We start from the raw sequence: 16,493 nt of genomic DNA, 5'->3' as shown, positions 1-16,493 counted from the left end.
AGCTATGCCTTATCTTTCACATATGAGTGAAACCATATGATAATTGTCTTTTTCTGATTGACTTATGAGATCTGATTGACTTATTTCACTCAGCATAATACCCTCCAGTTCCATCCACGTTGATGTAAATGGTAAGATTTCATCCTTTTTGATGGCTGAGTAATAGTCCATTGTATATATATACACCACATCTTCTTTATCCATTTGTCTGTCATCTGGGGTCTTTCCATAGTTTGGCTATTGTGGATATTGCTGCTCTAAACATTGGGATGCAGGTGCCCCTTTGGATCACTACATTTGTATCTTTGGGGTAAATACCTAATAGTGCAATTTCTGGGTCATAGGGTAGCTCTATTTTTAACTTCTTGAGGAACCTCCATACAGTTTTCCAGAGTGGTTGTACCAGCTTGCATTCCCACCAACAGTGTAAGAGGGTTCCTCTTTCTCTGCATCCTCACCAACATTTGTTGTTTCCTGACTTGTTCATTTTAGTCATTCTGACAGGTACGAGGTGGTATCTCATTGTGGTTTTGATTTATATTTCCCTGATGCCTAGTGATGTTGAACATTTTTTCATGTGTCTGTTGGTCATTTGTACGTCTTCTTTGGAGAAATGTCTGTTCATGTCTTCTGCCCATTTCTTGACTTGATTGTTTATTTTCTGGGTGTTGAGTTTGATAAGTTCTGTATAGATCTTGGAAAATGGTCTCTTCAACAAATGGTATTGGGAAAATTGGACAGCCACACGTAGAAGAATGAAACTGGACCACTTTCCTACACCATACACAAAGATAAACTCAAAATGGATGAAAGATCTAAATGTGAGACAGGAATTCATCAAAATTGTACAGGAGAACACAGGCAGCAACCTCTTCAACCTTGGCTGCAGCAACTTCTTGCGAGACATGTCTCCAGAGACAAGAGAATGAAAGCAAAAATGAACTATTGGGACTTCAGTAAGTTTGTACTCTTAAACGACACCAGTCTTATTCCCCCACCCTCCCTCCTCTGGCAACCACCACTCTGGTTGTTTTTTTGTTGTTGTTTGTTTTGTTGTTTGTTTTTTTTAGTCTCCAGGTGTAAGTAATATCACACAGTGCATGTCTTTCTCTGTCTGACATCTCATTTAGCATAATGTACTCAAGTCCATTCATGTTGTCACAAATGGCAGGACATCCTCCTTTCCCATAGTTGAATAATATTCTGTTGTATATATTACATTTTTTTTACCCATTCATCCACTGATGGGCATTTAGGTTGTTTCTATATCCTGGCTATTATGAATAATGATGCATTAAATGGAGGAGTGCGTATATCTCTTCAAAATTCTGTTTTCATTTCCTTTGGGTATATACTCAGAAGTGGATAATGATGTACTATATGGTGGCTAATTGAACATAATAAAAAAAAAAAACCACTTCAACTTTTAAAAAAAAAGAAGTGGAATTGCTGGATCATAAGGCAGAACTATTTTTTAATTTTTTTTGGTGCAAAAGATGATTTTATTAAAGCATGGGGACAGGACCCATGGGCAGAAAGAGCTGCAATGGGGTCATGAGGAGTGGCCCATTATATACTTTCAAGTTGGCAATCATCCCCCAAGCATATGTTCCACCAATATACATCTGAAGGGTCTCATGACTAAGGTTTTATTAGACAGTAATAAATCACTTTTCCCCAACAATAGTTAGCCCCCTCAAGGTCCTAAAATTTAATTTTATTATATTATGTTAGTCACCATACAATACATCATTAGTTTTTGATGTAGTTTGAGGAAACCTTGCTTCCAAATTCCTTAGAGACTTACGTTCTCCTTAACCCCCTCCCAACTTGAAAGTATATTTTTAATTTTTGAGGAAACTTCATATTGTTTGCATAGTGGTTGGACCAATTTACATCCCCACCAACAGTGCACAAGGGTTCCTCATCACCACATCCTCACCAACACCTCTTGTCATTTGTCTTCTGAGGAAAGGGAGATACTGGATCAGACAGATTGCCCATGTTGAGTCAAGAGCAAAACACTGGGATTTCATGATGGTGCGGGGCACTGGCTTCAAAATCTGACAGATTTAGTTTCAAATTCCCCTTTGCTCTTGAATAAGCTGAATGTCTCTTATTGGTTCACTTTCCCTTTGAGTGTGAGTTTTCTTTTTCATAAAGTGGGGGCTGTTCAATCATTCTTCTAGCCTGTGGCTGCGAGTTAGTTAACTTTCCCTCTCAGCACTACTGTTTTCTCACCTGTAAAGTGAAGTGAACCATCTCTCCAGGTGGTCATCAGAATTCTATCAAATAAAACATAAATCACCTCTCAAAGGACTCTGTGCATAATAAGCACTGGACAAAGATTTCTGTGGTTCAAAAAAGATAGACATCACAAATTTAACTCTTTTTTAATGGAGTCACAAGGCACTGGGAAAAAAAGCCCCCAGAATTTGAGGTTTTGTCAATTCATGAGATGTAACAGGATTTTGGATGGTAGCAAACACCAACATTGTAAAAACAAGATTGTGTGGTGCTTCTGAGAATGATGCCCACCTTTGTGCCACATAGGGATATAAAGTGTTTATTTCTGTTTTAAAAACATTTTTAAATTAACATATAATGCAGTATTTGTTTCAGGGGTACAGGTCTGTGATTCATCAGTCTTACACAATTCACAGCGCTCACCATAGCATGTACCCTCCCCAATGTCCATCACCCAGCCACCCATCCCACCCACCCCCCTCCACTCCAGCAACCCTCAATTTGTTTCCTGAGTTTAAGTCTCTTATGGTTTGTCTCCCTCTCTGGTTTCATCTTGTTTCATTTTTCCCTCTTTTCCCCTATGATCCTCTGCCTTGTTTCTCAAATTCCACATATTGGTGAGATCATATGATAATTGTCTTTCTCTGATTGACTTATTCACTTAGCATAATACCCTCTAGTTCCATCCACGTTGTTGCAAATGCCAAGGTTTCATTTTTTTTTTTTTGGTGGCTGAATAATATTCCATTGTGTATAAACACCACTTCTTCTTTATCCATTCATCTGTTGGACATCTAGGCTCTTCCCATAGTTAGGCTACTGTGGACACTGCTGCTATAAACACTGGGGTGCACGTGCCCCTTTGGATAACTACATTTTTATCTTTGGGGTAAATACCCAGTAGTGCAGTTGATAGGTCATAGGGTAGCTCTATTTTCAACTTTTTGAGGAACCTATTTATTTTTAAAGAGAGGCTTACAGAAAGAAACAATGAAGACTCATTGAATGTAACTTTTTAAAAAAAATTTATTTTATTATGTTATGTTAGTCACCATACAATACATCATTAGTTTTTGATTTAGTGATCCATGATTCATTGTTTTCGTATAACACCCAGTGCTGTAAATTTTGCTACTTAATTTTTATTTTTGAGATAATCCTTTCAGCAAGTTCTACTGTACCTGCTGATGTTTGTTTTTATCACCTTACTGGACTTTGGAAAATAAAAGTTTTGCCAGAACTGAACATTGATGAACAAATCCTATCCCACTTAACCTTCTGGATTTCTCCAGGGTAATGATCTCTCCTCCTCATCAGATTGTGTACTCCACAGAGGAAGGCATCTGACTTCATTCATCTTTGTACCTTGGTGCCTGGCACACAGTAAGGGCTCAATAAATATTTGCATATTTCTGACTAAGTGTGTGCATGTCCTTAAACCCAGACTAGTTCTTTTATGTGTTGCTGCAACAGGTAAGATGCAAATTTTTCAGGTCAAGTGTTTTCCTTCCATCTTAATCATTCCCAATCTTTAAAATCCCTCCAAAATTTTTAAGGCCTTAATTTGTTCACATGCTCTCATATCTTACTTCTGTAGATCCTTCCAGTATGTCTAAATGACCTAGGATTCACTTCTTTTTGAGTTAGCATATTAATTTCCCCTGATAAATACAAGTGCCAGCCCATGATACCAAAGACAACCATTCATACTTTGGTATAAATTAGTGTGGTGAAAAGCCACAGCCTTGAGGGACTAGGACACCAGAAAAAAAGTCCTGGTGAGGAGAGAAGATTAAGAAGTGTAAGTATTAGATACTGCCTTGTGGAGATAGCACAGACCTGCCCAAACTCCCCCAGGCATAGGACAAAGGCCAGGGCTGGCTGAGTGCATTAGGCTTTCATGAAGGTAGGAGAAATGTCAACAATCAGAAATCCCACAAAGGGGAAGGAAGGACCAAGGAGAAACAGGAAAGGAGCAAAACACTGCCTAGAACCTTTTTTATTTTCTTACCTCTGTGCCAGGGGTGTGGGTCAAGGATGTGTCAGGCAGACTTCAAGGTGTAACAGAAAGATAACAGAAGGGAATGCAGCATTTATCCCTAAACCGTTTTGCTAAGGTCCACCCCTGAATGCAAACTCTGCCATTGGCAGTGGTGTGTATTCAGTGAACATTCACTACATGAGGCACCATGGTACAGGCTGGGGACCCATGGTGAACAAAGCAGACCCAATCTTGTGTGTAGGAGAGATGACAAGTTGATAGACATTTGTGAATACCGATGGATCAGTGAAGGACAAATTATGGGGGCATTCTGGAAGCTCAAGGGGCCAAATGACCCAGATCAGAGAGTGTGGAAGTCTTCCAGGGGGTGGTAACATCTAACCTGGGGCCTGAAAAATGAGTAGAAATGAGCCAGACAAGGGAGTTATGGGAAATACAAGTGTCTTTGTTACTCCCTTGATTTATTCTTTTCCTGCCACTAGATGCCTTTCTCTTCTTTTTCTTATTCCCAGTATCACCTTTTGGTTTCCCTGAGTCACTCATCTCTGTTCTTCTCATGATAATAGAGACCTTCTTTGTTGAGCACCCACTGTGGGTTGCATACTATGCTTAGGGCTTTATAGGCAGAGCTCATTGAATTCCTTTCCTAGGGGGTAAGTTTCCACAACTTGATTGCACAGATGGGGAAACTGAGGCATACAGAAGCTAGCTGAGACAATTACTCCAAGTCTGCATCCAGTTTGTATTAGTTTGTTAGTGCTTCCATAACAAAGTAGTGCAGATTGTGTGTCTTAAATAACAGAAATTTATTTTATTACAGTTCTGGAGGTTGGAAGTCCAAGACCAAGTTGTCAGTAGGGTTGTTTCTCCTAAGGCCTCTCTCCATGGCTTGTACATGGTCATCTTCTCCCTCTGTGTTCACATTGTCTTTCCTCTGTATCTGCATTCAAATTTCCTCTTCTTATAAGGACGCCAGTCGTATTGAATTAGGGTCTACCCATATGACCTTATTTTACCTTAATCACCTCTTTAAGGATCCTACCTCCAAAAACAGTCACGTTCTGATGTACTGGGGATTAAGACTTCAACATATGAGTTTTGGAAGGACACAGCTCATAAGATAGCCTTAAACTGGAGCAAGGCCAAGATGAAGTCTCCAAGTTGACAAATCTAAATAAACCCTTCTCCTCCAAGGTACAAGGGAATGAACTTTCTTGGGTATGGCCATTCCTATGAGTAGGACCACATGTGGCTGAATTCTTGCCCTCCCCATTCACACAGGGATCTGTGGCTGTATCCAGATGTTCTGGACTCACCAGGGAAAGGTTGGCAATTGCTCCCCATCACAGTCCTGCTAGGCACAGCTCTAGTCTTGTAGGCAATGATGATCAATGAAAGCTGCAACCATTCCATGAAAGGAAAGTAGAATGAGGCCAGACACACATCAGAACACACTGATCAATCCTAGTACCACTAAAAGCATGTCTGTCAGACATTACATTCCTCCTGATATGAAGCAATAGAAAACACACAACACCCCTTATGAAGTAATGTTGCCTAAAAATTAGAACCTGAATCCAATCAAGCTTCTACCTTTAACCACTAACAGTTTATAATAGGAAATACAACAGATAGAGTTTGAATCTGCCAAGAAGGGACAGAGGACATTAAAAGATGAGGCCTTCTGCACCCAGGTGTAGAGAACTGAAAGAATCAAGCAATTTACCTAATGGTGAGATACAGAAAGATTCCCATTAACATGAGAAACGATAAGAATGCCTAGTTTCAATATATACCTATATTGAATCCTTATGTTGTACACCTGAAACTAATATAATGTTATATGTCAATTATATCTTAATTAAAAGAAAAGAATGCCCACCATCATTACTTCTCTTCTGCATTGTACTGGAGGACCTAGACAATGTACTAGAACAAGAAAACAAAAAAGGGGTATAAGGATTGGACAGGGAGAATCTGTGTTGTCAATATTTTCCAATAGTGATTATCTACGAAAGCTTTGAGAATTAACTAACGATATAGCTTTCTTATATAATTAACCCCATGAACACAATATAATAGGAAAAAAATATCCCACCCACAAAAGCAACAAAACTTATGAGTCATCTATCTATAACACTAGCAAGAAATGAGCAAGACATTTATGGGGGAAACTATAACATTTTGCTAATGGACATAAAAGAATTTCTAGATAAATGGAGAGAGATACCAAAGATGTAATAATGTAAAAATTAATTAATCTGTAAAATGATGAAAACCTGATAAAAATTTTAATGCAACTAATGAATCATTGAACACTACATCAAAAACTAGTGATGTACTGTATGGTGGCTAACTTAACATAGAAAAAATTTTAACATGAAATTTGAAATGCTAGTTCACAATTCACATGAACATATACATGTGTAAGAATATCTGATGCAAATATGAATAAAAAAGAACAAGGAACAGATGACAAAATTAGAGATGAGAACAATATGGAGGATTCAAATATCCACTTCTTCATGGCTAAAGACCTTGGCCAAGTTATTTAACCTCCTTATGCCTCTGTTCCTTAAATTTGGAACCTGGGGATGCCAGGAGTACCTAGCTCATAGAGTCGTGAGAATTGATGACCCACATATATATCTGTTTATGTAATTATAATCTTAGAAGAGTACCAGGAACAGAGTAAGTACTGACCAAATCTTAGTCATTATTAACTGCCACAACTACTGTTAGTATCAAAGATATATGCCCTGTTATAAATATATTACTAAAATAATTTTTTAAGACAGCATTATATTATATGGGAATAGATGTATAAAACAGTGGAACAGAGTAAGAGTCATGGAACAGATTCACATATAAGGAAACTTACGTTAAAAGTGGCACTTCAAATCAGTGGACTATTTATTAACTCATGTTAGAACACTAGTTAGACATTCAAAAATAAGTATTACAACCACAGACCTATTAGAAAGGCTAACATCTAGAACACTGAGAACATCAAACGCTGACTAGGATGTGGAGCAAAAGGAACTCTGATTCACTGCTGGTGGGAATGCAAAATGGTACCCCCACTTTGGAAGACAGTTTGGCAGTGTCTTACAAAACTATATATATTCTGACCACATAATCCAGCAACCGTACTCCTTGGTATTGATCCCAAGATGTTGAAAACTTAGGTCCATAAAAATCTGAACATGGATGCTTATAGCAGATTTATTAATAATTGCCAAAACTTGAAACAACTAACATGTCCTTCAGTAGGTGAATGGATAAACTGTGGTCCATCCAGACAATGGAATATTATTCAGCACTAAACAGAACTGAGCTATCAAGCCATACAAAACATGGAGGAACTTTAAATGCCATCAGTATGTGAAAGAAGCCAATCTGAAAAGGCTACAGACTGTATGAATCCAACTACATCATATTCAGGAAAAGCCAAAACTATAGAGACAGTAAGGAGATCAGTGTTTGCCAGGGGTTGGAGGGGTGAGGGAAGGATGAAAAGGTGAACACAGGGGATTTTGGGGGAGTGGAAATACTTTGTATGATACCATAATGATGAATACATCTCATTATACATTTGTTAAAACCCTTAGAATGTACAATGAGAACGAACCATATGTAAACTATAGACTTTGGGTGATGATGATGATGTGTCAGTGTAGGTTCATTGATTATAACAAAAGAGCCACTCTGGTGGGGGATATTGATAATGCGAGTCTATGCAGGGCAAGGGGTATATGGGAAATCTCTGTGCCTCCCTCTTAAATATGCTGAGGACCTAAAACTGCTCTAAAAAAAAAGTCTTAAAAAATAAGTTGAAATCCAGCCTGAAATGTTTGCATGGTATTTTTTGGTAGAAAGTTTGAGAGGCTGGCAAACCTTCTCTGTAAATGGACAGATGGTAAATATTTTCAATGTTGCGGGTCACACTATTTTTGTCACAACCACTCAATTCTGCCCTCATAGCACAAAAATGGTCATAGTTGATGAATGGGCATGGCTGTATTCCAGTAAAACTTATAGAAACAAAATTTATGAGGGGTAGTTTTTCAACCCTAACACTATAGTATAAAAGCATTAGAAGACACCAAGGACGATGCACTGGGTGTTATGCGCAACTGATAAATTATTGAACATTACGTTGGAAACTAAATATGTACCATATGTTGGCTAATTGAATTTAAATAAAAAAATATAAATCATGAAAAAAAGAAGAAACCAAAGAGAATGTTTCTGACAGGAAAAGTAGTAAGGCATAAGAAACAGAAGGCAAAGGAAAAAATGGTAGACAAAATTAGTATTTAAAATCTCTTCAAAAATATCTGCAAATCAATAAGAACAAGACAATCTAACAGGAAAATGAAGAAAGGCTTTGGACAGACATATCAAAAAGAGGAAACTCATATGGTTAGAAACCAATGGAGACTTTCAACCCCACCAGTAATTAGGGAAATGTAAATTAAAGCCACAACAGGAGACGAGACCACTTGGCGACCATATTGGCAAAATTAAGTTTTACACGATCAAGCGTTAGTGAGGATGTGGGGAAATAAATCCTCTGACACAGAGGTGCTGGGAGTGTGAATTAACACAGCCACTTGGGAGTTTAATTTGACAATTCTTCTTAAATTTAAGAATCATATTTCCTATGACCTGATCATCTTGCTACTTAATTTGTATTTGATAGTGCCTGTGGGTAGTAAATGACATACAAAGATAGGTATTACAATATTCCTAATAACAGTGAAAAATTAGAAGCAACTGAAGTGTCTATTAGCTAAGTATATACTGTGCATATTCATAAAATTGAATATTAAACTGATTTTATAAAAATGGGGTGGTTCTATAGCAGTGGTTCTCATCTAGGGGCAATTTTGGCAATATCTGGAGACATTTTTTTATGACTTGGGTGGGGAGATTACTGGCATCTTGCAGGTAGAGAACAGGTTGTCCTGTTCTGCAATGTACAGGACATCTGCAATGTGCAGGACGACCCCCACCACAAAGAATGATCCAGCCTCAAATGTGAGTACTGCCAAGGTCTGGAAACCTTGGTCTCTGTAAACTACATGGATTTCACTTTGTGATGTTGAGTGAAAAAAAATCAAGTTACAGAAAGATACCTACCTTAAACCACAACAAAAACTCATAATAGTAATCTTATTTTATGTTTGTTCACATGCCACGTGCATACAAAGTTCTGGAAGGATGCCCATCAAGTTCACCACCACAACTGCATGGCTGGCCATTGCATGACTTTTAGCTTTAGTTGTGGCATTTCAATTATTTAATAAGAAGAAACAAATAGTTGTGGGGTTTTTTTATGTTTTAAATCTTTAAAAAGACCTTTAATTGTGCAAGTGACCTGGATGGGGAAAGATGAAGGTCAAGAGGGCATGTTAGGCAGATTCCTTGGCCCCAGTGACCCATGGTAGGGCTACTCTCCTCTCAACATCAGAAGCCAGGCCCCAAATCCCAAATTTGCAGAGCATTAGACTCTGCTTAAGTCCCTGAGAAGCTCAGGTAATTGACTTACCTCTGGCAGGCAAGGAGGGAAGGAAAGTGAGGACATAGTCTCTCTGAGGTTGCCCCCTCCCTTGCAGAATCCCAAGGGGTTCTGGCATCCCTGTAGCAGAGGCAGAAGCAGTAGGACCACAGTGAGAGAAGGCAGCAGGTAGGGAACAGAGGCAGCGTAAATAATGGAGGCAGGCTCAGGTAACCCCCCCTCCACCCCAGCCCAGCTGGCACGCTCAGGGCAACAACTCCTTGCTTTGCAGTCCAGCCCTCACCTGCAGAGCAACGCTAACCCAGGATCTCCTGCTGGAGTGAGGCAGAGGCAGACGCAGAGCCTCGACCCCAGGTGAGTCACCTTTCCCACATTCCACCTGACTAGGAGAGACCTGGGGAAACAGCATCTGTCCCGGACTCAGTGAAACCACCCTGTTTATACAATCCGTTGTGCAACTTGAGTCTATGGCGTGGGGGCAACAGGTGGGGCTCCGCTTTCTAGCTTCAAGGCAGTGTGATGATTGCTTTGCAGGCATTACCTTTTTTGGAGCTCATATTACCTTATGAGGGAGGTTCATTGTATAGGTGAGAAGCTGAGGTACAGAGATAGAAGTTACCCACTCAAAGTTACCCAGGATGCCTTTCTGACTTTTCACCTCTCTCCCCTCTCTGTCCTGCCCAGAAACCAGTGGTAAAGGATCAGGGAGAGGCAAAGAAAGAGAGAGATAAGAGGGTTCAGGATTGAGAGGCTCCGGCCACCTCCAGGGGTGTAAACTATCACGGAGGCCCGAGGGACAGATGGAGTGATGGTGAGGAATTAAGGATGAAGAGAAGGAGAGAACAAGGCAGGTAGGAGATGTCTAAAGTGGGAAGGAAGATGCAAAGAAGGGAAACCAAACAGTTTGACTAAGAAGAGACAGCCAGGGTGGGGGCAGACAAGTAAAGAAACATGGGGTCTGAGAGGCAAGACAGACCTAGCCTGTGGTTCTCAGCCAGGGGCACTTCTGCCCCCCAGGAGACATATGACAATATGCAAAGATACTTTTGATTAGCACAACTGAGAGGTGCTACTGGCATCTATGGGTACCAGAGATGCAGCTCAATCCTGCAATGCACACACAGTCCCCACCCCAAAGAACGATCCAGCCCCAAATGTCCCTAATGTTGATGGCAGGAAACCCAGCTTTAGGGGTGTATATGGACAGGAGCTGGCCCCACCATGGTTTCTTCTAAGTTCCAGTTAGCCAGATCTCTCTCTCTCTTTCTCACACACACACTCTCTCTCTCTCTCTCTCTGGGACAGTCTAGTTTATCTAAAGAAGAATTCACCAGGTGTTCTGGTAGATCAGTGCCAGGAAGGTTTTAGTCCCCCTCTCTGCTGTCCTGGACCCACGCCCATCATGGGTCTATGTTTTATTTTCTACTTAAAAAATTAATGGGATTCACATTTTAGAGCAGTTTCAGGTTTATGAAGAATTGAACAGAGGGATGCTTGGCTGGTTCAGTCAGTTAAGCGTCTGTCTTCGGCTTAGGTCATGATGTTGGGGTCCTGGGATCGGCCCATGTCCAGGCTCCCTGCTCAGTGGGGATTCTGCTGCTCCCTCTCCCCCTCCACTCCCTCTGCTCATGCTCAATCTCTCTCTCAAATAAATGAATTAAAAAAATTTTTTAAAGATAGATTTATTTATTTATTCGTTCATTCATTCATTCATTCATTCGACAGAGAGAGAAACACAGCGAGAGAAGGAACACAAGCAGGGGGAGTGGGGGAGGGAGAAGCAGGCTTCCCGCTGAGCGGGGAGCCCGATGTGGGGCTTGATCCCAGGACCCTGGGATCATGACCTGAGCTGAAGGCAGACACCCAATGACTGAACCACCTAGGTACCCCTGAATTTCAAAAATCTTTTTAAAAATTGAGAATTCATCAGTTGCATATAATACCCAGTGGTCATTATATCTCGTGCCCTCCTCAATGCATCTGAAACTAATAATATACTATATGTTAACTAATTGAATTTAAATAAAATAAGTAATAAAATAAAATAAAAAATAATAAAAAATTGAGCAGATAATGCAGAGATTTCTTATAGACCCTCTGTCTCCCTGCACAGTTTCCCCCTTAATATCCTGCATTAGTGAGGTACCTCTATTACAGTTGCTGAAGTAATATTGACACATTATTATTAACAAAAGCCTACAGTTTACATTAGGTTCACTGTTGGTGTTGTACATGCTATGAATTTTGAAAAATGCACAATGTAATGTACCCACCATTACAGTATCATACAGAACAGTTCACCAGTTTACCCCACCACCCCAGAGTTCCACCTATTTATCCCTTCCTCTCTCCCCTCTGAGCCTCTGGCAACCACCAATCTTTTTACTGTCTCCATAGTTTTGTCTTTTCCAGAATGAACAAGCACCCCTCTTAGGTGCATTCTGCATCCCCCTCATTTCAGAGGGTGCTTTATGCAGCTCTGGGCCAACCCCTTGGGACATGGTGACTTCTTATCTTCTCATACCTCCTCTCCCTTTCTTTCTTCATGGCTGTGGATTTTTGTGATCTTAACTGATATGGGGAAGGAGTGTGTGAATGGTCTAGCATGGTGAAACTGACATGTCCCAGGTCCTGGGAGTGGCCTCTGACATTCATTAACTGCCACCAGTAAGTGGTGAGTATGACAGAGAGGTTAGAAAGAGATAAATTTGGGGGTCATTCAAATGTAGGTTCAGATCCTGGCTTTCTTATTCCAGAGCTGTGGTCCCTTGGGCAATTGATATGTCTTCTGTGGGATTCAGCTGCCACATCTATAAAATGGGGATCATAGCAGATGCCTTATAATGTTGGAGTAAAGATTTAATACAAAATGCATGAGCATAGGTGCTGGGTCTATAGGATACATCCAATAAAGGGTAGCTGTTCTCATCAAGAACTCAAAATCCAGTGCCAGAGATAGTTGTATCTCCAGCATGACCCATTGTGATGAGGGTCATGATAAAGTTAGGAGTAAGGAGTTTTAAACTCACTCAGGAGTCATTGTTTTGGAAGCACACAAGAAGGAGTGATTAAATCTGCTTTGGGAAGAGAATTCCAGGATGACATTTAAGCTGAATCTTAAAGATAAATAGGCATTTGATGGATGGAGAAGGAAGGAACCAAGATTGAGGCAGAGGGAACATGCCAAGGAATTGCAACTGCACAATCTAGATCATTGCTTTCAACTGGGGTTGAGTTTGCCCTCATGGGAACATTGGCGATGCCTGGAGACATTTTTGGTTGTGACGACTAAGCAGGCGCTGGAAGAGGTCAAGGATGTATCTGGCTGTCCGGTTTGCAATCCACCAGGAGGGGCAGGATATGAGAGCTCTCCCTGCTGAAACCTCCCAGTGCATTTTAGTGAAGTTTCCCTCTACTAATTTTCACAAATGTCAGCTGTCATTGATCATGGGCAGCCTCCTGAACAAGTCCAGGTATAGTGAAAGCCTTTCTCCATCCAGTAGCTGACCTCTCTCTGTCACACTTCACCCCAGGCAGCCTCCATGCAGAGAGGCAATTTCTCAGTGGTGACTGAATTCATCCTCGTGGGCTTCTCCACCTTCCCCCACTTTCAGCTAATGTTCTTCTTGCTGTTCCTGTTGATGTACCTGTTCACCCTGCTGGGGAACTTGCTCATCATGGCCACTGTCTGGAGCGATCGTGGCCTGCACACACCCATGTACCTCTTCCTGTGTGCCCTGTCCATCTCCGAGATCCTCTACACCTTGGTCATCACCCCGCGCCTGCTGGCCGACCTGCTCTCCACATGCCACACCATCGCCTTTGCGGCCTGTGTCAGCCAGATGTTCTTCTCCTTCATGTTCGGCTTCACCCACTCCTTCCTGCTCACCATCATGGGCTATGACCGCTATGTAGCCATCTGCCATCCCCTGCGCTACAACGTGCTCATGAGTCCCCGTGGCTGTGCGTGCCTGGTGGCCTTGTCCTGGGCTGGTGGCTCGGTCATGGGGCTGGTGGTGACCATGGCCATTTTTTGCCTCAACTTCTGTGGACCCAAAGAGATCCACCATTTTGCTTGCCATGTGCCACCACTGTTGAAGCTGGCCTGTGGAACTAATGTACCAATAGTGGCCCTGGGCGTGGGTCTGGTGTGCATCACCACCCTGCTGGGCTGCTTTCTCCTCATCCTCCTTTCTTATGCCTTCATTGTGGCTGCCATCTTGAAGATCCCCTCAGCTGAGGGTCGGCACAAAGCCTTCTCCACCTGTGCCTCCCACCTCACTGTGGTGGTCATGCACTATGGCTTCGCTTCTGTCATCTACCTCAAGCCCAAGGCTCCCCAGTCTCTGGAAGGAGACACCCTGATGGGCATCACCTACACAATCCTCACACCTTTCCTCAGCCCCATCATCTTCAGTCTCAGGAACAAGGAGCTGAAGACTGCCATGAAGAAGACCTTCTTTAGCAAACTCTACCCAGAAAAAATATGATGATCTGGGAAGAATTACTTGGAAACAGCTAAATTGTATTACCAGATGCTACCATTAGAAATGGCACCCTGTAACATATAACATATTATTTGTTTCAGAGGTACAGATCTGTGATTCAACAGTATTGCACAATTCACAGCACTCACCATAGCACATACCCTCCCCAATGTCTATCACCCAGCCACCCCATCCCTCCCACCCCCCCACCACTCCAGCAAAAAAAAAAAGAAGAAGAAGAAGAAGAAGATAGCAGGAGGGGAAGAATGAAGGGGGGAAATCGGAGGGGGAGATGAACCATGAAAGACGATGGACTCTGAAAAAGAAACTGAGGGTTCTAGAGGGGAGGGGGTGGGGGGGATGGGTTAGCCTGGTGATGGGTATTAAAGAGGGCACGTTCTGCATGGAGCACTGGGTGTTATACGCAAATAATGAATCATGGAACACTACATCAAAAACTAATGCTGTAATGTATGGTGATTAGCATAACATAAAAAAAAAAGAAATGGCACCCTGTAAACATGTAATAACCTATATTTATCTGATGCTTTCAGGTTTACAAGTACTCTTGAAGGCAATATCCAAACGTACACACAATGGTTAATCAGCATTAAGAGTGTATTAAGATGTATGAGATGATGACACACAGAGAAAATCAGATTTCATGATTCTTACTTGCTGCAGGACACTTTATGAGGCAGCATCAAACCTAGGATCTGTTCTTCTCCTGCCAGAAGCCAGGGTGGTCTAATTACTCCCGTGACCTTTAATCCATATTTTGAGGAGAAATGGAAGATGTCAGGTCTCCACCTTCTACTAGGCAGCAATGGGTACCTACAGCATGGATTTTGCAAGGCTACAAAAGACTAAGCTAGATTATAACAGAGGAGAGCAAAGGACCCAAAATTTCGGCATTATACAGATCTATGCAATAGCAGTTAGAAACAGTAATAAAGCAGACACACACACACACACAAAATCAAGGAAACCTCTGCATTTCAAGTGTGCATTTTGAGCAGCTGCAGAGAAACAGAGACATCTTCACAATAAGTTCAGGGAAAAAGTCCCACCGTGAGAAATTCCCTGTTGTGTTAGAGAGTGATGTGGCACACAGGCCAGTGGGGAACTCTTTGTTGGGCCACAATGAGTGCAGAGTCCAGGATAAAGGTGTATCTCATGATCAGACCGGCTTAATGCTTCCCCGTGGGCATGAGGGGGTATTTAAGGTTGACCATACTACATAGTATTTATAATTTGTTGAAAATATGTATATTTAAGAGAATCACAAATACTGTATAATATCACTTATATGCAAAACCTAAAAAAGCTGAACTCGTAAAAACAGAGTAAAATTGTTGGTTACCAGGGACTGAGGGGGGTTTGGGGAGATGTTGCTTAAGGGTACAAATTTGCAACCAGTAGATAAATAAGTCCTGGAGGTCTCACCCATAACATAGTGATTATGGATAACAATACTGTACCAGTAACTTAAAAGTTGCTAAGAGACTAGATCTTAGTCGTTCCCACCACAAAAATGAAATGGTAATTATGTGACATGATAGAGGTATTAGCTAACGCTACAGTTGTAATCATATTGCAATATGTAAATGTATCAAATCAACACATAGTACACCTTAAACTTACACAATGTTATGCGTCAATTATATCTCAATAAAAAAATGTTTTCTTTAGGCACCTGGCTGGTTCAGTTGGTAGAGCCTGTGACTTGATTTCAGGGTTGTGAGTTTCAGCCCTATGTTGGGTGTAGGGATTACTTATAAATAAAATTTTTTAAAAAGTTTTCCTTAAGTTGTTTCTGAATATGAATTTATGAGTTATTTTAAAAGAGCAATTTATCATAATACTAATGGACATTAGTTTATGGTGATACTGTTTTACACAACAACACATGTAATTAAAATGCACAAGCAATAAATTAGTCAAATTAGCCAAAGCTAAAAAAAAAGAAAATATGTTTATTCATATTTAAGTTGAATAGTAAACTATTCTTCACTGGTCCTAAAGTTGAATTCAATTTTTCTCTGTAACTTGAGCACTAAAAATATCCCATGTTATCAGGAAGTGGGAGGATGTAGGAAACAACTTCAGTCAAAAGTGGGAAAACCAGACCATCCTCCTTTGCAGAATGTACACTGCACTGCATATTTCCTGTTATCCCTCATGTCCATTATCTCATTATAGCCTCGCAATGAGGGATCAGGGCAGATAAATT

At 41.0% G+C, this 16,493-nt stretch overlaps 1 protein-coding gene across 1 annotated transcript; it reads left to right on the top strand.

Moving 5' to 3' along the window:
• Positions 1–13,266: 13,266 nt before the first annotated feature.
• Positions 13,267–14,263, top strand: LOC114202207 (olfactory receptor 10H1). The gene has a single exon (XM_028095310.2). The coding sequence runs from the start codon at positions 13,316–13,318 to the stop codon at positions 14,261–14,263; it is 948 nt and encodes a 315-aa protein (XP_027951111.1). The 5' UTR covers positions 13,267–13,315.
• The last annotated feature ends 2,230 nt before the right edge of the window (positions 14,264–16,493 follow it).

This window comes from Eumetopias jubatus, unplaced genomic scaffold, assembly GCF_037043125.1.
Source record: "Eumetopias jubatus isolate StellerSeaLion01/CBP00866 unplaced genomic scaffold, mEumJub1_p1.0 scaffold_1, whole genome shotgun sequence".
NCBI lineage: Eukaryota > Metazoa > Chordata > Mammalia > Carnivora > Otariidae > Eumetopias > Eumetopias jubatus.
This window is presented reverse-complemented; position numbering and strand designations above follow the sequence as displayed.

Excerpts from the sequence above, each read along its gene's own strand:
- LOC114202207 (XM_028095310.2), top strand. The coding sequence starts at position 13,316 with ATGCAGAGAGGCAATTTCTCAGTGGTGACTGAATTCATCCTCGTGGGC.